The following is a 21,822-nucleotide window of genomic DNA, read 5'->3' as shown; positions in this document are numbered from 1 at the left end:
TACTTCACAAGACATTATTTTTTGCATGGCATTATTTGTGGTACTTTAGGACAGTGGTCCTCAAACTTTTTAAACAGGGGGCCATGTTAACGGTCCCTCAGACCGCTGGAGGGCCGGACTATAGTTAAAAAAAAAAACTATGAACAAATACCTATGCACACTGCATATATCTTATTTTGAAGTGAAGAAACAAAACGGGAATAAATACAATAAATACAATATTTAAAATGAAGAACAAGTAAAGTTAAATCAACAAACTTACCAGTATTTCAATGGGAACTATGGGCCTGCATTTGGCTAACGAGATGGTCAATGTCCGGTTCCATATTTGTCACTGCTAGTCGTAACAAGTGATGCAAGTGTTCATCCGTTAGTCTAGATCTGGTTGGAGATTTCAGATGTTTCATTCTGGAAAAAGTCTGTTCACAGACATAAGTGCTGCCAAAGATGGTTGCCATTTTGAGTGCATGGTTCCTGAGATGAGGATATGTTTCGGAAGGGAGAGATGCATAGACACTATGAGGGCTGCTTGACTTGAATGCGTCTTTCAGAGAGTCACAATTCTGCAGTTCAGCCAGTTCCATTTGGTAAATTGTATCCACATTTTCAATGTCAATAGAAAATGGGTTACGGAAAAGCTGTATGTCCTGTTCATGGAGATGAAGCTCTTTAAATCTAAATTGGAACTCCTTTTGCAATTTTTCTAGTGAATCCACACATGTTTTGTTTGGGAATGCAACCAATGGTTTTTCCGCTAACAGATTTTGAGTTGTGGGTAGATGGCAGACGTTTTCCTCCTTCACTTGTTTGATGAGGAGGCCTAATTTTACTTCAAATGCTTTGACATGTGATTGCATATCACAGATGAGCTTCCCTTTTCCTTGCAGTTGCACATTGAAACTGTTGAGTAGCTCTGTTACATCTGTTAGAAAGGCAAGGTGCCATTTCCATTCTGCATCATTGAGCTCTGGTACTTCTTTGTTTTTTGAAAGAAGAAAAGCTGTAATCTGTGGAAGTAAGTCATAGAAACGTTTCAAAACTCTCCCTCGACTCAGCCAATGGACTTCTGTGTGGTACAGAACATCTCCATAGTCAGCATTTAGCTCAGACAGAAATTCCTGAAATTGTCTGTGCTTTAGTGCATGAGCTCTAATGAAGTTAACACAAGATACCACAATTGTCATAACAGAGTCAAACTTCAGTGATTTACTACACAGCGCTTGTTGGTGGATGAGGCAGTGTATGGCTATTGGATGAGAATAATTATGTTTGTCCATCTCTTGGTTAATGTGAGCAATTACTCCTTTCTTAGACCCCACCATGCTAGGAGCACCATCAGTTGTCACACTGGCTAGTTTAGCCCAGTCCAGCTCCAAACCATTCAAAGTTTGGCAAACCTTTTCATAGATATCCTCTCCTGTAGTTGTTCCTTTGATGCTTTGCAGTACAGCAAGCTCTTCTGTGACTTCGAAATTGTCATTCGTCCCACGAATAAAAATTAAAAGTTGTGCAGAATCACGAACATCATTGCTTTCGTCAAGTGCCAAGGAAAAATAGGAAAGTTTTTTTGTCAGGTTTTGCAAATGCTGATACAGATTGTCTCCCATTTCTTCAATCCTCCGTGTAAGTGTAGGTCCTGAAAGACTCACTGTACTAAATAAATCGGCCTTCTCTGGACACATCTCTTTGGCAACAGAAAGAAGGCATTCTTTAACAAATTCTCCCTCCATGAATGGTCTGTCAGTGCGCGCTATTAGCTTGGCAACTTGAAAACTTGCTCTCAGTGATGAAATATTTAGCTGCTTCTGCTTCACAAAAGTATTTTGCTGAGCTGTCAATGTATTTTTCAGTTTTAATATTTTATCTTTTCTCACTTCTCCGACCAAACAATCATATTTATCTTTATGTTGAGTTTCATAGTGTCGACGCAAATTGTATTCTTTGAACACAGACACTATATTCTGGCATATCAGACACACAGCTCTTTCCTTGTACTGTATGGAAAAGTAATCATACGTCCACTGTTCTTTGAATATCCTACACTCCGAGTCAATTTTTCTCTTTCTTGACATCATTGTTTCCTAGGGATTCCAAATTGCTATTAGTAAAATACCAATAAAAACAATATACCAGCAACATTCCCCCACATTAGGTGCAATATAGTCCCCCACATTAGGCTGGCAGTATAGTTCCCCCACATTAGGCTGGCAGTATAGTCCCCCACATTAGGTTGGCAGTATAATTCCCCCCACATTAGGCTGGCAGTATGTTCCCCCACATTACGTTGACAGTATAGTTCCCCCCACATTACATTGACAGTATAGTTCCCCCCACATTGCGGGGCTTATGTACCGGGCATGGTATCGGGGACTCTAAACGAGTCCCCGATACCATAAAAATGCCTGGTATCAGTCCCGATACTGGTATCGGGACATCCCTTCTGACCACCGCTCCGGCCATAGCAGGACCGGTGGTCAGAACACCGAAGGGACGCGCCGCTGGTAAACACTTACCTCCAGCGCGCGTCCTTTCTTCTCCGCTTCTCCGCCTCGGTTTCCATGGGCGTGCGCACGCATGGGACGTCAGTGACGTCGCTGCGTGCGCCTACTCCCAGCGGTCCCCGTGTTTTTAAAGTAAACGCGGGCCGCAGGGACTTCTCAGAGGCATCCTTGTGTTCCGAAAGCATCTTTCGGAAACACAAGGATGTCCTGAGGCTAAAACACCCGGCGGGCCGGGTAAATGCGCTCCGTGGGCCGCATGTGGCCCGCGGGCCGTAGTTTGAGGACCACTGCTTTAGGACATATCTATAAACATCTTTCGGATTGATAGACCCACTCAACTTCAGTTACCACTAGCTATGTTTAATCAACAGATCAGCTTCATACATCTTGTGACCTATCTATTCAGTGCAAACAGTGTTCAATGAACTCCTCCGAGAAGCAAGTCTATCATCAAAGATGCAGGCATTTTCTTTATTAGTACGTAAATATCTGGCAACAGCAAGCCTCTTCCTCCTCACTGATCCCTCACAAGCATCTTCATGTTTGAGCTGCCGTTCTTGGTATCTGGTCCCTACTCTATCATGATTGTCTTTGTTGGTGTGCTTCTTGTTTCTGGGCAGATATCACCTTGCATTACATTGGTTTATGTCTTCTGCAGTGGTATTTTCAAAGTGTTTTATAAAGTGTTTATATTCACTGTCTTCCCACTAATTACACATTCTTACAGCCTCAAGGGGTTTGTCGGTAGATTTTGAATTTTGAAAATTCTTCTTTCATTTTCATTGGCACAATAAACACAAATGAATGTCTATACCACTCGACCACTTGCATTTGAAAGAAGATGGTTGAATTATCTGCATTACATCTTCAACAATTTCAATCCACCAGTTGCACATGAAACAGATAATACCAATTAATCATTTAATACATTTAAGAACTGATCTTGCAACTTTAAAGCTGTACCTGCTCATCTGTACTATAAACATGGACATTTTTGGGACACCATTGATGTCAGAGCAAATGTTGTCGAGACCACTTTTTAGGCCTGGAAATATGTTTCACGTGAGAAATTCAAATCTTTCCATAAATAATAGAGAAAATTAAGTTTTATGTACTGCATTGGTGGCCATCCTGATGGCATCTGCAGTATTACATGCCACAAACCATAGAGTGGCAGCAGAGAAATGATTAATCTATAGCTAGTGTCTAATGAACACAATCAATCCCATGTTTTCCTCACTAATATGCTCATGGGCAAACTCGTTCACAGGAAACTCGAGGACAGGGCCACACACATTCAATAGCTTCCATACCTTTTTACAGTTCTGTTTTTCACACAGATAAACACACCTTTTTCTCTATGCATCTTTAACAGTTTATTTATTTTTTGGTCTCTTCCGAAAGATGGCAGACCACCTAAATATCCATTTTGGTTTCCCCATTCTTTAATCTTTAACTCTGTGATGGGTCAGGAATGAAACTTGGATACAGGTGATTCATGATTTTGGTCATAAACCATTATTAAATGAAGATGGGTGTGGAAAAAAATGCCTCTCTGTCCCTGCTGTAGAGGTATTTTCCCTACAGAAAACAAAACTAATGGGTCAGTCCTTTGTCAAGATATCCAAAGTAAACTGCCCTGTGTCCAAAGTACTATTGTGACCCTCACTTTCTAAAAATCAACTATAAAGCGAAAAGGGAAATGTCTTTGGCCTTGGAAGGTCTACAAATGTTTGAAAAGGAAAATGCTTAAATCCAACTCGAAGGTTCCAGGAGGAAAACATTCACAATTTCAGAGGGTGGTCCCCTTCCCTTGGATTTCTCTTCACTCAGCTTTATTATGGTTCCTTTAAGTTCCTTTAGATCAAATATATTCATCATACAAAGCAGCTTGGATGACAGTCTGATTCTTGATAGACCTCCTGGTGTGCTTTCCTGCGTTGTTTCTTCATACTTCTTGATATCTCTCAATCACACTCTTTAGTTACTGCCTTATATATCCTTCTCATGACTTTCTCATGCAGTATATTTTATAAATTGTCCAATTCAGTTTTACCCACTATACTCTTCTGCCAGGTTTCTATGATTTATAATCACTTCTTTTCATTATATACAAACACTTATGACTTGCAATGCCTGGTATAGCCTCCTGCCAAGGATATTCCCATATGCATACTTCTGCACCTTGGTTCTGCCTCGTATACTCTCATGTGAGGGCCTTTCTTAAATGCAAACGCTTGTTCTCTTGTACAAAACAGTTATACCTTGAAATGGCTGGTGTACTCTCCTGCCAGGGCTTTTTTTTAAATGCAAACACTTCTCTTACACAAAGCACTTGTGACTTGAAATGCCTGATATACTCTTCTGCCATGGCTTTCTCTAATGTGCAAAACACTTCTTCTCAGACACAAAACACTTTTGGCTTGAAATGCCTGGTATAATCATCTGCCAGGGCTTTCTTTAATGGGTATTGTGCACACATGCAAACATACCACATTCTAATATTCTGCTCTGTTTCTTCTGCACTTTTCATTCTCTCTCATTTGCTTCATTTACTTATGTTCGCTCTCGGTCCCATTGCCAAATGCCTCTGTGTCCCCTCTTCCCTCCGGTGGACTCACCGGTATGCTGTAGCGGGAATAGTTTCTCCTGCGGTGAACCTTCAGCGGCTCGTTGGCATCCCACTTCCTTCTTTCAGGCTTGCTGCCTCTGCTTCGTGGTTCCTGTCCTTCCCGCAGCTCTTGCTTACCTATTCCATGCTCCCCTGAGCTCCAGCAACGCAGAGGCTGCTCTTCGGTACAGCTGCATGCCAGGAGGCCATCCTCCGTTCTTTGCTGTTTCTGTGGCATACCCATCTATGAAGTCTGCCTCTATCGGTTTCTCCGGTGAGCCGGTTGGCTCCAGGGACCTCACATTTGCCCAGCAGTCCCTCAGTCAGCACTGAGAGGTTTCGACCTCTCTAGTCAGCTCCTGCCTGCCAGCTGGCTTTGCTGTTTAAATGTCCTGCCAGCCCGTATGTACTCACAACAACTAGATAGCGGCTTATGCTCTGGGCCTTCACTGATCTTCACAACTTGGCTCAGCTTCCTAGTGGCCGTACTTCTGTCCTGAGAAGAAGGGAAGTCAGTTTGTGATAACTTATAAGCATAGTCTGGGAATTGTTCTCACCAGTTTTAAATGTCCAGTTTAATGACTTGTATGCAGAATTTGAAGAGGTATTTTCAGTAGTTTTGGAGGGTAAATTAAGTTTTAGATTACTCTGAGGAAATGGATACTGAGTTGCCTGGGGAGTGATCTTCACTACTACCTGTCTCTTCCTTGTCTCAGTGGCCCACATATTCTCTCTTGTGGGGCCTTTCAAGGTAGACACACCAACTTTACATAGAGGTGGGGATTGAGGGTAACAATATGCCATTAAGGCATGGGGGGACTGTGGAAGCATCTTCTAAGGAGGAAGGAGGGTATGTGATTTCATCCACTGATGCCATCGGGTCACACTGAGCGTCACCTCCCCCCAGGTGGTTGTCCCTCATAAAGCCACCCCCAAGGTCTGGATCAGGTAGCGGCTGCCGTCCCCTGGCCACATGGGGGAGAGAGGGTGGGGTCAGCCCCAGGAAAGGTGTGATGACTTGCTTGGATTCATCGCAGCTCCCATTATGTTTCCTTTTGTGTGCAATCATTTCAACAATGAGATGTTTCCAACATTATAAATGCACCAATAAAAATGTACTCCAAGAAAACAGCACCAAGAAGAGGAGTCACCCCTTCAAAGTATAGTTCACTGAGTAGAGGGTATGAATGGCACATGTCCACCACTTTAGGATGGGGAGTACATCTTCCTTCACTGGGGAGTTAGGATCTTGTTCACCGTTGCACTGTTGACCTTTGATCAAGCAAACCCAGCTACTGCAAGGCTCAGGATTGGAAAAGAACCCTCAGTAGATTTTTACGTACTTACCTGATGATGAACACAGACAAACTTAAGGCAATCATATTGGTGAAACAGGCACAGTCAAGAGACATGACTCCTTTGCCTTTTGTGGTAACGTGGGCAGAGAGCAGGTAATGTAATGTAATTTGTCATTTGTATAGCGCCTTTTCCCACTGATATTGTCTTAAAGCGCTGTAGGTGAACTCCTTCGGGTGACCGAAGGGCATGGTGTGGGAACATTTGTCAGAGGAGTTTAGAATGCATGTGTGCATTTTAGCCAATGCGAGGGTGGGTAGGAGTGGCCAATTCCCTGATAGCTACCCATATCGAGCTGGCATGTGGATGGGTGCTTTGAGAAGGTCTGTAAAGCATGTGAGTGTTGGAGACTCATTATGTGTCCAGCTAGACCGAATTTCTGTTGTGGGGGATAGCTGCAGTCTAATGGCAGAGGTGTTGTGCTATACGTCATGAATATGGTGTATGCTTGCAGGTGTGTATGGGTGGGGAGGCCTTGCCTTTGGCTATCTTCCGTAAGCATGGAGTGTGATATGTAACCGTGTGTTCTGGCTGGTCTCTTGTTTTCCTCGACGTGGCACAGATTCCGTCATGTGGTCTACTGGAGTTTATTCTCACTGTCACTCTGTAATTTCATAGTTGGTTCACTGCTGCCCTGGCCTACTAGAGAAGTGGTTAAATAGCCCGAAGAGTGCATGGGTTCTTCAGGATGCAGGGGGTTGGGCGCTGAGTTATTTAACTAAGGCTTGACCCTCTTACATGCAATGTCTGTTGACCCTGTCATGCATTTACAATTCTCTCTCTCTCTCTCTCTCTCTCTCTCTCTCCCCTCTCTCTCTCTCTCTCTCTCTCTCTCTCTCTTTGTCTCTCTTTCGCTCGCTCTCTCTCCCCGACCCCCGCCCTCTCCTCCTAATACGTTTGCGTTTCCCCACAAGAGCGATCCATATGCCTGAGTAGGACTGGGTTGGGAGCCACCTGGGTAACAATACACACGCATGCCTGGGCGTCCCCTAGGGTGTGGGGGCACTTGTTCCTATGCATCCCAGGGCCATCGGCCCATTCTGAAGGGGAAACGAGCCTCCTCCTCCCACTCCCAGACCTTGTGTAGTCACAGAGATTAACCCCTTGGGCTGCGCTGCCTCCTCCTCTTCTAGGCTTTTCCTTAGATTCTCTCACAGGTGCATTAGGAGCTGCGACTCTTCTAAGCCAATACAAGCGTACCATAGGAGGTGAGAGTGAGGGGCCTTCTATATGCTAGGATATGCTGTGTGTGCTCTGTTCTGATGTGTTGCCAGTGGAGCTGTCCCTGGTTTGATAAGCCCTTCATGTGCTGTGCTCCAGAGAGCTCTCTCTGCGCTCCATAAGCACTATCTCTGCACTTGGATGGGCTGTCCGGGTGTGTTCCAATGTGTCCGTTTGTGTTCTGTACTCATGTTGTTTAGCTCTGTATAGACGGATAAGTCTTGTGTGTGCTCTGATGAGCTTGTTCTAGTGTGCTTTGAGGATGTCCACCTGTGGTGTTCTCCATGGAGCGGTATTTGTGCTCCAGAAAAAACTATGCGAATCCTACCCGGCTGCCCAGAAAAGCTCAATTTGATCAGGATTCACTCAGGGTTCTCTGGAAGTTTTATATGTGCGCAGGGCCCATCTCAGTTTCTTCCTGCCAGACTGCACTGCCATGCTGTGTGGCAGTGACGAGAACAACCTAGGTAACCATCACAGGCTGTGTGGATGCAGTTTGGCCTCCTTCTGTTCCGGTGTGCAAGGCAAAGCCAGCGATTATATTTGCATGAGAAGTAAAGTCGCACACCCCTGATGGAGAAAACCAATGATAAATAGATAATTGAATAGATAATTGAATAAAAAATAAAGCAAGTTACATTGAAGGCAGACAATACCCACGATCGAAATAAAGTTTGCTTTGCCCCTGTTACATCACTGAGCGTTTCCCTTATGGTTGTTCTTTAAGCTGACTTTTTCGATATTCCCTGATTCCATTTTGCTTTGCCACTGCTTGTGCCCCTATGGACTCGTTTGAACATGGGGGATCGGGGGGGGGTGCCAAGGACGGAGGCATTCACATGGTGGATGTAACCAGCCTAAACGGGAACGGCAGGTATGTCATTTGGGGGTCGCAGCTATGAACCTTGCTGTCTCAGATCCGACCCCTGACTGTCTCCCTTGCAACCCCTGGCAAAAAGAAATATATATAATTTTGTTTTTAAATTGGCTGCAGGCGGCCCTCAGGCCCTTCTCCGCTTTTTCCACCCCTTCACTGCTGATGCTACCTTTGCAAAATGGAGCTATGGCATAATGGCAGCGTTTGGTGTGCAGTGTTTGGTCGGGTGCGATGCTGCTGGCCTGGGCACCTCGGTGCTACAAATCGCACCAACACTCGCAACACTCGTGCCACCGCCTTTAGTTTCGATTTATTTCCCGGGGGCTGGACTCAAACAGGCCCAGACTTCCTTGAGCCTCAGCCGACATGGGTGAACTCGGGCAGGCAGGTGCGGGGCATATTTGCTATAATGTAGCAATTTAGCCGCGCATGCCGCTTCCCAGCCCAGAAGATACAAGTGCGGCCTGCCTGGGAGGGACCACCTTTGTTCCAGTTCTTCCTGTCCAGAGGACCTGAGTGACAGTCTGATGCCTACAGTCTACAGCCAGACCCCTCACCTGCTGGCCTGTCTGCTGCCTGTATTGTGTGTGTGCAGCATGCTGTGGTGCCCTGGCCTGGCTGGCTCGCTGGCCCCCAGAAGTTAACTTGTGAGGACAGCACAGTCAGAGAGAGCAGGTGAGGTGGTGGTGGGGGCTGGTGGTGAGCTTGCGTGAGCCGTGTGTGAGACAAGGGAGGCTAGCATGCGTGCGTGGTGAGGCGAGTCATACTGAGTGACTTGGTTGTAGGTCAAAGGTTCGAAAACAAAAGGCTCAAATGTCTTTTTTTCGACACCAAAATGTGTCGACTTTTTTTCAAGGGGGGGTTCCCCCACCAACCCCCGTTTTCTTTTTGTAAATAACTTTTTATGTACACTAAACTTAAAACATATATAAATATATAAATACAAATTCGACCTTTTTTTCGGTCATTTTGGATTCGAACACCGAGTGACTTCACTGTGTGACCGTCACCGTCCGTGAGGTGAGCGACTCACTGAGCATGACTGATTTGGTTAATAGTGGACTGCATTCACTGGTTAGAGTAGTAGGAAGGCAGGTAGGCAGGTAGGCTCATAGCCCCAATTTCCCCCCCAAATTTCCCCCACACACAATTTACCAAGAGGAAATTCTGCAGACCCTCCTGAGGGAACATAGAGGACTGCTATTGTGAGCGACATGTATAGTCATGCATGGCGTGTGGCACTGCTGCAGTGCCGCTACTTCATTGACAATTCTGTTGGCGCTAAAGGGCACCAGTGACTGCAGATACAATATCCTCCTCCTAAGAGAAAGGCATGGTTTCATGTTTAGTTGAGCTAGGCACGGCGCAATGTGATTTAGTTCACATGGGTGCGCAGATGGCCGATTTCAGTCAATCACAGGCCTGAGACAAGACGACCTAGAATAAGTAAGTGGCATGATTTGCATTTTGCAACCTCCTACATGGCCAATATTGTGGTTGTACTTGTGCTCCATCTGTAAGGGTGCTCCGAAAAATCGAATCCAGGGGCTCCACTCAAGGTGCTTCAGAACAAAATTGCTAAGATTTTACCAATGCACTTTACAGGTCCAATGCTACCCAAATCTTGTGGCACCTTCACCAGCTCCCACTGCCAGCTATAATTAAATGTAAGGTTGCCACCATTGTCTTCAAATGTGTTGAAGGTATCGCCCCCCCAACTGCCTGCCCTGCATAATGCTGCATAAACCATCTACATATTACATCTGCGTCCGTGAATGATGATGCTTATTATTCCAGCAATGTTTAATCTCCAGTCAGCACAGTGATGCCAAGGTCAAGAACTGATATTGTTGGAGGTTTATTTCCCTAATAGTGACACCAAAGACCCTTGCCAGCGACACCTCACAGAATCACCCCCAAAACTGTATTTTTAGCTTTTTATTTTGTTCCGCACTAAGGAGTCCAGCTCAATGCATTATGACCCCCATGCACATTTCAATCGAGTAGCTGAACTGGAAGTGGAAAAATCATTCCTTATTTTTAATTTGGACTGACTCACTTGAACTAGTGGTGTGATCTTGGACAAATCCTTTTTGTGTCATGATTTCATGGAAACCCTCCATGGTTGCCTTAACATTTATTTGTGTTTCTGAAGTGTGTAGCCAAAAGGGCTGATGCAACTAAAAGTGTGCCATCACTACTAGCAGGGAATGTTTTCCACACATTTCTTTATGAAAGGCACTCCACTTTAAATAGCTTTCCTCTGGAATAGTAAGGCCAGCCTTGTTTGCTGCATCTGCCACTCATTTGAGCCTTAGTGTGTCTTTTATGTGCTGCTTCAAGCTCTCAGGCATTGTGCAACATGCACTCCCCAGTGCACTATGTGCACTATGCATTAGAGCATGCTGTCACCTGACAATGCCACCTCACAAAATGGTCAACATACCTGCCACATTCCAATCGGGAGATGTTAGTCCAGTCATGTGTTTTTACGTGCATTCTTTGACTGATAGTCTTCAATATCTCCATTCTAAACACAGGTCTACACTTCCCAGAATGCATTGTAAAGAAGAAAATAAACAGGGATATGCTACTATCTTCCAAATGGAATGGAGTATATTTGAATGGATGGACTGAGGTATGGAATACCACAGGGCAGAAACACACATTGGCACAAGCAGCCCCTTGCAATTTCTGTATTCAAGACTTCTGATCGCATCAGATTTCCTCCTTGCCCCTTTCTGAGATTAAAGTAGCAGTCCCCTCCACCATTTTGTATGGCACAATCACCAAGAAACATTTTTCCTGAACATATAAGTGTTTAATTGGGGAAGCCTTTTAAATTATTCCAAGAAAGATTGGAATTTGCTTGGACAACAGGAAGATTCCCTCCCGACTATTTTTGCTCCAGAATTATGATAAATTGCTGCAGTGCGGGAGATAGCCTCTTTTTGTTGGAGACGCCCTGAGTTGCGAGATACAGGGTTGGCAGGTCTGCTGTCAGCAGGTGGCAAAGCCTGGCAACACCAGGCCTCCTAATCTGGAATCAACTTCTGTATTCTATTTGGGCAGAAGTTGAGTTTATAGGCTGTAAAAAGCTTCACAAAAGTTTTTTGTTGTGGGCATTTATTGATCTGAGTGTTTCTCACTATATTGGTTGCTCATACACTGGTCGCTTGACAGTGCTTTATTGCCTTACGGTTGTTGGCCCTATACACACTGATATTAATGCTACATAAGGTAAAATATATATCATACTAGCAAAAAGTACCCGTTCTCCGAACGTGTTCTGTGGACAGACATTGCAACACTCTGATCAGTTTTTGAAAATCAATGATCCTGTAGGTTGCTGTTCCAATTCGCTTATCACTTGAAGTGCTCTGCACTCTGAAGTAAACTGCACCAAGAATGGGCGTGTGCAGCTGGCTGACATTCCCCAGAGCAGAAGTTGTGGGGAGGCATGAGTTGGTGTTCTGCTGCATACTGGGATTGCTATGCTCTCTCCTCACCTGTTGCCTTACCGTGGCGTGGTGCGGTTCATTGCAGTGCATTGTGGTGCAAATGTCCCAGAAACCATGCATTGTAGGTTTCAGGACTGGTCCTTCTGCGACCATATTGATATTTTGCCGATTTCAGGCAACCTTCTCCTTTTTGAAGGTGCTGAAATCCCGGGAAAGGGGTGGGGTGTCCAAATGTTATGTAGCAAGTAATGTCCTGAGGGTCCTAACAGGTAACTTTGCAAGATTTGGTGCAGATTGGTGAAACGGTGTAGAATTGTATAAGGAACAACGCTTTGCCAAGCTACAAACAAACCCACACATTTTCTCTTTTACAAATATAGATTACAGTAATATCACAACCATATTTTTCTTAGTGTACTAGAACAATGCTATGTGATGCCACTTTCTGTTTTGTCAAGGGGTGAAAGGTCGTGTGCCATCACGTCTGTGATGTCACTTGGGAGCTGGGTCAAATGACATCACTCCCTGTGATCAGAGGTGAAGGGTGATGTGGTGTCACTTCCACTATCCATGGCATTTTGGTGAAATTATTTCCCTGAGGAACGGTTAATGGAATTGCTGTGAGAAACCTGAGGGTATTCTCACTCCTACTCCCCTTGGATCTTCTGCGCTTGGGGCCATGGAAAGGACATAGTTCTTGGATCCTGATCCTGGCAGTGTTCACATGAGCAATGTCCTCTATGTGTTCATGGGATTTTGCTTGCACTTCGGATTTCTAGGTCCCCACTGCCGACAAGGTGGCGCATGCTGGCAGTGGGGAGCTAGAAATCCGAAGTGCGAGCAAAGTCCTGCGAACAAACAAAGACAGTGCTCATGGATTTTGAACACTGTCCTCTGTGTATCCACAGCATTTTGTACGCAAATCACATTGTGAACCAAAAAAAAAATGTTTTCCCTATTTTTAACAGAAGAATACAAGTATATGAATGTAAAATTATGGCAGCCTAAAATAATCTTATATGTATTATGCAGCTTTTCATTCAAGTCATAAAAACACACAAAAACAAAACTGTCTGGCAATGCTATCTGTTAGTAAACATTATGGGCCTCATTTGAAAAACATATTTAAATGGGAAAATCAATGCCAATGCTTCCAGAATAAATTAACTGCTTATAGAAGTGCCTTTTACCGCTTGGAAACTGCCATTTAAAAATTCCACCTGCTTCAGAAATGGTAAGCAAGCATTTCTGTTTAGGGCAATTTTTACCTTGCTGGGTTGCTCCCCTTTTCTCAGCAATCGAATCTGTCGACTAAGGCGGCTTTTTACCTGTTCTGAAAGCAAAGATCACATAATAGAGTTGCAAGGTGTGGCTGGTGAGTATTTCGGGTAGGGCAGGTCAGCCCACGGGACATGTTTGCAAGTTATGCTTGATTTTGTGTATCATTGATTAGTCACCTCCTTGATTTAACCATAATAGAGCTTGAATATTCATCTACCTTGCCACCCAGTGAGCAAGGTGTGTCACTCCCCCGCCCCCAGGTGCCTCTGAGAACCAAACAAAGACATGAGGTTGAACTCTTGTTGTGTCTTCACCTGAAGACACAGGAGACTTGAACTCTCCTCCAGTACTCTCCACGGGACAGAAGAACAGAATGCCAGTAAGCATGCAGGCTCAGCTCCTGGAAAGTATTTCCGGGTCAACCATAGGTGGTTACTTGGCCATTCTGTGATGAAGCTAGGCTTTCTGCCAGTTGCCTGCACTAACAAACTTCGGTGAGACTTGCGCATCTCCCAATGCCCCCAATCTTGTTGTCTTGCCTGTTCAGTAGTGGTCTCTGGTGTAGCCCTTTCCTGGGAGGGACATTCTTAAAGCAGGCGCTACATGCATCTTGTTTTCTCCTTGGCAGGAGAACACTCAGGATCTCACGTTTGCTTTTGATCCAGTCAGCAGGCTTGCCAGCGTTTTAGGCTCTTATCCAACCCACTTAACACCGGGACTGGAATGACCCACACTATCTCTGCACCTTCGATGCTGCTCCACGGCTGCACCTCGATAAGTGGACATACATAGATTAAGGACAACCAACATTGGACATTTTTAAGTGCTGGTAGGCAGTACTGCCAGCTGCACTCAGGATGTGTCCATGATGTGTGAGGTGCTAGAGTGGAGGCAGAGGAAGTGAGGGACAGAGGCAGGTTAGAGGCGAGGGAAAATGTTAGCTTTGCTAGCTACCATATATGCCTGGGTTGTATTGTATTGTATTGTTTATCTATATAGCGCCTATACACAGGAAAGTGTTTCAAAGTGCTCAAGGAGGGTGGGAACAAGGGACAAAAACAACAGTCGTTCAGAGCCCTTGAAATTCTCAGATGATAATAGTCTGCACAGGCAGAGTAAGTGCGTCAAATATATTTAAAGGGAAAGTGTGCTCAAAAATGTTATTGTCCCGATCGTTCAGGCATGTGTTTTTCAGCATACTGTGATCGATCATAAAAAACTTTCCTATGCATCTTACCTAAGTTTTCCTCACTTTTACACATGAGAAAACAACGGGTTGGGCGCGACCATCTTGTGCCCTCATGGCAGTAAATCATATCACCCACCCCTGAAGCTGACATCACTAGACGCTTACGCCCCTTTTCACAAAGCCAATGCACGTCTCGTGGCAAGGGTCTCTGTGCGCAAGCAATTGACGTGTCTCCGTGGAAATGACTGGACGCATCTTCCCTCAATAAGTATAAACAGACCCCTTCTCATCAGACAACTTCAGTCGTTTCACAGTTTTTATCAGTTTTTTATGTTTGATTGACTGTGACTCGTTTCTGCTCTATTCAGCTACTTTTTTAGCACAAAGCCCATGCAAACAGATACTTAAAGTAGCATTACTACTGATTTCAATCGGTACTTCAGTTTTATTAAAAAATGTGTCATATAATGGCTACAATAAAGCCCTACCAGTACGAGTCAGAGTATTCCGAGGAGGAAGTAATTGAAAGAGAAATATGCGGAAACGATGGGGAATCGCACAATAGATGGGAAGATGAATCACCGGAGCATGAGCCTGAGCCTAGTTGCATGGAAGACGTTTCCACCTGGTGTACCTGCAATTGCTGCAAGGTCATATCAACCGAGGTGGAGAACTGCTGCTGCAAAGAAAACTCTGGATGCTCGGCCTACATATCAGAATAAGACACACCACCGCTATGCGTTACCGAGCTGCATGACTTCAGGGCAGCCTGCCTCACAAGGTCCGTTTTGAGGATTATGATGGTGCTTATGGGTGTTCACATTTGTAATGTGTCTAGTCTTCAAAGACCAAGTTCATTTATCCATGAAGTAACCTTTGTAAGGGCAACTATGCCATAGAATTCAGGTTGCAATTTCAAGTAATGGTGGTACACTTATATGGTTAATTCAATTGCAGTATGTATGTTTCTCTTCCACGGGTGGTACAAGCTGATGGCCTACCGGTTTTTTACATGGTGGCTTTATGGGAGGCTTGGATTCTGCGTTCGACGAGTAATACCTGCCTGTGTCGTTGGAGCCATTCGCTCCAAATTCCCCAGTGACAGCGGACAGTACAGGGGATTTTCACACACTGTGCTGCAACCTCAAGTATACCATTTTTAGTTTGTTTGTGCCATCAACATCACCAAACTAAATAAAAACCAAATGAGCATATACGAATAGTTGTTTCAATTTTTCAGTGAATCAAGAACACGCTCACTCGTTTATGAGGGACATGAAAGAATGGTTGGTGCCCTTTTGCGCTCACCTCTTGCGCGACAATCCATCCCCCCTCCATTATACCCCACTCCGGTACTGGGTGGGAGGGAACGGCCAAGGTGCCAAACACCATGTACACTTCAAAAGGGATCTTCTGCACGGTGACCATTGTTCTCATGGCATCCCCAGACACAGTGTCTGCAGACTCCCCTCGGCAATACCCTACCCCAGCAATCCACATAAGTGTGTCTCCCTTTAGCAGTGTTCCGGGCCTTTTGCGCTCGCCTCATGCCCATCCATCCCCCCTCCAGTATCAATGTACCAGCATCACTGATGACATCATGAATAGGGTGCACATTCTAGCATTGCATTGGTGGAGGGCCTATGGAACAGTTGATACTATATGGGAAACAAGATGATAATTGGCTGCCGGCTCTCCGTCGCTCCTGGCACACGTGGGTCAGCTGGGCTCATCTCGGCAGTGTGTAGGTCAGAGCAAGGAAGCACACATCTTCCTAACTAAACTGAACAACAGGATCTGATAATGCAGAAATAATGGCACACATAAAATCTTGCATGGATAGGGGTAATCAGGTCGCATGAGCTAATATATTTGCATTCTAACCTTTACCCTTTTGGATTCTCTTTTTGATGCCGCAAACTCTGCACCCAGGTGCCGACCCCAAAGGTTTGATCTGACATCTGGCCCACTTGGGTCCTCATAAGATAGGTAGACGTTTGTTGCTTTTTGGGAAAATATACTGCCACACAGGATTAGGGCTGTGGTGGGGGTCCTGGAGTGATCGGGGCGCTTGAGGGTCAGATGGGTATCACCATGAAAGGAACTGGGGGTCGGAGCTGGTGGGCTCTGCACTGGGGTGTGGGGGTTGAGAGGGCATGGGCAGTTTAGTGCAGATGAATGGGCATTTGGTTTATGACTTCTCACTGTCTCACGCTCTTCGCAGAGCACATTCTTTCGGACATCCTACTACAGGATTGTTACAAGGCATGGCTGGCTTCCGTGAGAAAAGGGCTCGCGCAGAGCTGTAAAGGGGGAGGCGATGGTGTGGGCTGGCTGTGCGGGGTGCTGGGGATGATGGATGAGAGCTGAATTTCTACATAGAGATGGATTTTCGGGCCTGGTAGAAAAGATGGCATTGAGACTAGATGAAAAATGTTTCTTATGGCTGAGCTGGGGGCTATAAAGTATGGGTTATTTTCTATGGGCTGTGGTGCAACAGAATGCAGCGGGGGGTGGCTATGCCTCCCCCCTTGGTTATTACATATGGTATGTTTCTAGAGTAATGCAAGGGTGGGGGCTAGGATCATTTCCTTACCAACAACAGTGACCATTGTTCTCATGGCCTCCCCAGCCCCAGTGTTTCCAGGCTCCCCTCTTCAAGATCCCACCCGGCAATCCACATGAGTGTGTCTCCCTTCTGCTATGTTCCGGGCCTTTTGCGCTCACCTCATGCCCAACCATCCCCCCTTCAGTATCAATGACATTTCGCACCTATGGCCATGCGCTCGCAAGGGGGCTGGGTGTGTGTGAACGGCCAAGGTGCCAAACACCATGTACACTTTAAAAGGGTTCTTCTGCACAGTGACCATTGTTCTCATGGCCTCCCCAGAACCAGTGTCCCCAAGCTCCCCTCTGCAAGACCCCCCAACAAACACATCACACATTCGCATACACACCCACTTTTCTAATCCTTTATAAATACCTTGACATTTTACAGGAAAACATCTCTGTGCTCTGTAAGGTATCTGTTTATCGTGCAACTTGTTCCCCGGAAACTTGTTCCCCTGCTTGCTGAATCGGCTTGTTTGTTCTTCCAGGTAAGGGTGGTAGGTCACTGATTTACTTTTCTATATTCATCGATTGTTGATCTCAATTTTCTTTTCTCGATTTGCACCTATTCTACCGAGCATGGTAATGTTCATTTAGCTCAATGACTTCACCATTGTCTAATGTTTCAAGTATTTTGATCTCGAAAAATAGCACATTGCATCAATGCCCATTGTAATAGAATGGAATCTTTCATGGTTCATGTTTGTAAGCATGTTCTCTTTTGATGCATGAAAGTACATTCAATGGACGAGTAACACGTTAGGATTTGCAGTATACCATTCATTTCTGTAAGACAGTTATCGCTGTGTTCTTTCGACAAGGTTACACAGGTTTTCCTTCTTTGACTAAAACAAATATTGCATAGAGAGCTGTAATATAATTACATCAATCACATGCATACAGTATTTCGTTTTCATTATTTATATATTTTTCTACAGATTTTACCAATTTATCAAGAATGCCTGTTTGTATGGTTCTCGGTTGCCTTTCTATGAGCCATGCAAAAGGTCCGGGCATGGTCCTGCATACATTCCTGAAGGAAATCGATTTAATAAGGAAATGGGTTAAATATTCAGTTTTTCTGGTGGACAAGATTGAAAGTAGAGCCCAGGATGTCTTGAAAGACGTTAGGGCCAATCGATTCCACATCTGCAGCCGGCACTTTACCAACAATATGTACAAACAATCCAAGTACACAAAAAAGCATTAACTCAGAATTCTTTGTAAATTGCTTCCAAATGCAATTCCAACCGAATGTATGCACACTCTGCCTCCGGTGAGTCCTGCATGATGAATTAGCTGTGTTTGTTGTTATGTAGGATGATGGGCTGCATAAATAAGTACTATCTATGATCTCTCGATCTAAATCTGGTAGGGTACTGAAATGGTAACTTCATGAACGGATTTGGGTTTTCGGTGTATATTTACTTCAAAAGTGTCTTATTAAAGTTTCCATAGCTGCCAGATTGTATTGAATTATTACTATACTACATTTCACTATACTACATCGGTCCCGCTTTCTTGAGCCTCTAATAAATCAAGCAATTATGACCATTATGAAACAATGCCATAATGCCCTTTAAAAGTCACATAATGTTTTCATAATCGGTTGCTTGACGTGTCCCTTTTTTGCGTAGAGCACAGTGATGGAAGCACAGACCCTCTCAAGTGACGAAACCACTGACACGTCCAGTGTCCCAATGGTTAGTCCTACCAACATGCACAAAGTGATATTCTCGAGCGTTGGATCTGCCCTCATATCTAAAAAAAACTTAAATTTTCCCTTGCACCACTTTATGACAATGCATGGAAAATGAAGGAGCAAGATTCTGCATCATTTTCTTTTCAGAAGTCAACATCAAGTTCACTCGCCTATCAAGTAATTTTATTGTACTTGTCCTTTACAAGAATGTGTTACGGTTGCAATTTGAAATAAAATGAAAATGTTTATGTGTGCTATCGGTTAGTAACACTAAGTGGCATGTATGGGTTTCTCTCTATATGTACCATCATCTGCATCTGTTTGTCTCAGTTCCATTTCGCTGTTTTCATCCCTACTAAAACAAGTACTGTGTTACAGGGGGATGCTGGCCCTTGCAAGAATGAAAGTAAATCCTACAGAGGATATTATTAGAGAGTGAAATGCATGTGATTGTGCACTGTTTTAAACTTTTCCGATTTCAGTTCTAACGTTACACTTCATCCATAATGCAAAATAAATTTTAAAAAAGTTTGTGGGCAACATTACAGTCGGTATGTTCTCCAGAGTATTCTTTGATCAAGTGACATCTCGGAAGGTTATCAGGTGAAATCTGAAATGTATGTTATGACTAAATAACGTGCACTGTATTTGAGGCTATGTGTGTAAGTGCTCTGTGCGAAGAAAATTTTATATTCCAGTATGATAGACTTTTTATTTTTTTAATGAATATTCGATTCAAGGGATGTACACAAACTGTTGAATTAGAAGAGGAGGCACATGGACCAGAAGAGAATCCCACGGTTTCAAAGATAATCAAGAAAACAAGGGTAACGTACGAACAAACAAGTTTGTTTTGTAGAAGTTTTTAGACTGGCGTTTTATTCATATGTTTTTGTTTTTAAAGTGATATGTGCTGTTTGTGTGCTATACGTTGAGCATGTTTTTCAACACATCTCTTAGAGGCCCAGAAGGAAGAGAAGTATAAAGACACAGACAACCAATGAAACCAAAGATGTTGCTTGCCAAACAGATTCTACAATGGAGCAACTAATGTTTGAGGCACAGCGTGGTCCAGTCAATAAGCAGACTCGTGATGTTCATGCCCAATGGCCGGAAACGGAATGGAATGTGATTGGCGAACCCTACAAAGTGTCCACGGACCATTGCTACCATTTGACAACTCGACAAGATGAAACACGGATATAATGAAGAAGCATTGCAATTCCTAACAGACCCCTTGACACAATCTACTCACGCCACAAATGTTCCACCCAAGAAACATTCGATTTGAACTGTTTCTCCAATTTGTGTGCAAATATCACAACCTGAATTAACAGAGACTGAAGCTTCAATTCAATTGACCAAGGAACTTGCTAAAGATCTCCACTTCCGTTTGCCTATTTTGGGCAATTTGTTCACCACAGTCGAGTCACAAACCACATTCATGCCTGCCGATTGGCTATTAAAGGAGCAAAAATGCATTGTAATCGACAGCTGCCTGCTAGAGATTGTACAGATGCTGAAATGTGTCCATACATTGAGGGGGAACATATGCAGGGAGCCATTGGTGAATGAGTCTTGTGTATTACAAAGCACTAACCTGAAAATCCAAGCTAGCTGTGTACACCTCCCTAATACATTTTCATGGTCCGCTCAACCGATGCTGGGCAAAGTGCCAACTGGAAATCTACTATGTTCAGCAGCTTGACTTTTCAGCGGGTCTACTTTCGGTAAGATTTCCAGTTTCGGTCAATTTGTGGGAGTTGAGTTCCTTGCTATAACCCAGGACTACAAATATCCAAGGAATTCTTATTCCCTGCTATTAGTCAAGCCTGCGAAATTGAACAGATATCAATCGAAAGCACATTCTCTGGAAAAAGTTTCTGGCTAGCTGGCGATGGACAGTGTGACAGCCCATGATTTCCAGCAAAGTACAGCACATACCACTTTCAAGACATGAAAAGTAAAAAAAGTGTGAGTTCGGAGTTCAGGTGTCCGAATGTACATCTTCTGTGGCCATGGTGAAACATGGTTTTTATCAAATCTGTCGAACATCTTCAATCGAGGGGAATGCAAATAGACCTGATAGCCACTGACAGGCATGTTTCGATGGCCAAGGCTATGCGAGAGCAGTTTCCACACATTCATCATCAATTTGATGTATGGCACGTTGCCAAATCAATTAATAAAAAAAATTACAGCTGCTGGTAGAAAAAAAGGGTTCAAAAAATATTTTAAAGTGGTGTCAGTCTATCAGCAATCATCTTTGGTGGAGCACCAAAACTTGTGGTGGGTGTGTAGAAATTGTACTTGAAAAATGGCGTTCATTGATGCACCATTGTTCCAATGTACACTCATGGACATAAAACCAACATTTTCATGAATGTGCACATGGACCTTTATCGAAGGAGCAGGAACGCAAGACGAAGTGGTTAGTGCCATGTTCACCTCTGCACAAAGCTCTTGAGAAGATTGTGTACGATATAACGCTTTCAAGAGACCTGAAGGGACTCACAGAATGCTGTCATACCAGAGATTTGGAGGTGTTCCACAATATGTGCCTAAAGTAAAGGCCCAAATGGTTGCATTTTGGCATAGACGATAGAGAGACCAGAACAAGACTAGCTGTACTTGCGCACAACGAGAACAGTGGGAGGGAACAAGCGAAAACTGCAGGAAACTTCGGGATGCTTCGATACCTCATGGCCTTTACAAAACGAAGCAAACAATGGGTTGCCAAGCCAATATACCAGGAAATGGAATTCGAATTTGTGAAAGATTTGACATTGAATGTGATGGCCATGCATACCCATGGAATGGATCCTGATTTTGTTCCTAGGACACATACAGTGCCACAAAATATTGCAAGCGAGCCATGTCCACCAAAAGAGCAACTTGTAGGAAAGCTGACTTCCCGATATAAGTAATTAGTAGCTGTCTTCATAATCTGCTCACAATGCATTGCTTGGCACTGGCATTGAAGGCCTTTGGTGGGTAAGATTTTCATAGCAAT

General features: G+C 44.2%; 1 protein-coding gene across 1 annotated transcript; it reads right to left on the bottom strand.

Annotated features, from left to right (window-relative positions):
• Positions 1-269: 269 nt before the first annotated feature.
• Positions 270-2,075, bottom strand: LOC138487426 (general transcription factor II-I repeat domain-containing protein 2-like). Its single transcript, XM_069613976.1, has one exon. It carries the CDS (start codon positions 2,073-2,075, stop codon positions 270-272), a length of 1,806 nt encoding a protein of 601 aa, XP_069470077.1.
• Positions 2,076-21,822: the final 19,747 nt, after the last annotated feature.

Source organism: Ambystoma mexicanum, chromosome 9 (genome assembly GCF_040938575.1).
Source record: "Ambystoma mexicanum isolate Mex_15411 chromosome 9, UKY_AmexF1_1, whole genome shotgun sequence".
Lineage (NCBI taxonomy): Eukaryota > Metazoa > Chordata > Amphibia > Caudata > Ambystomatidae > Ambystoma > Ambystoma mexicanum.
The sequence above is the reverse complement of the archived record's forward strand: the minus strand, read 5'-3'. Positions and strand labels throughout refer to the sequence as shown.

Excerpts from the sequence above, each read along its gene's own strand:
- LOC138487426 (XM_069613976.1), bottom strand. The coding sequence starts at position 2,075 with ATGATGTCAAGAAAGAGAAAAATTGACTCGGAGTGTAGGATATTCAAA.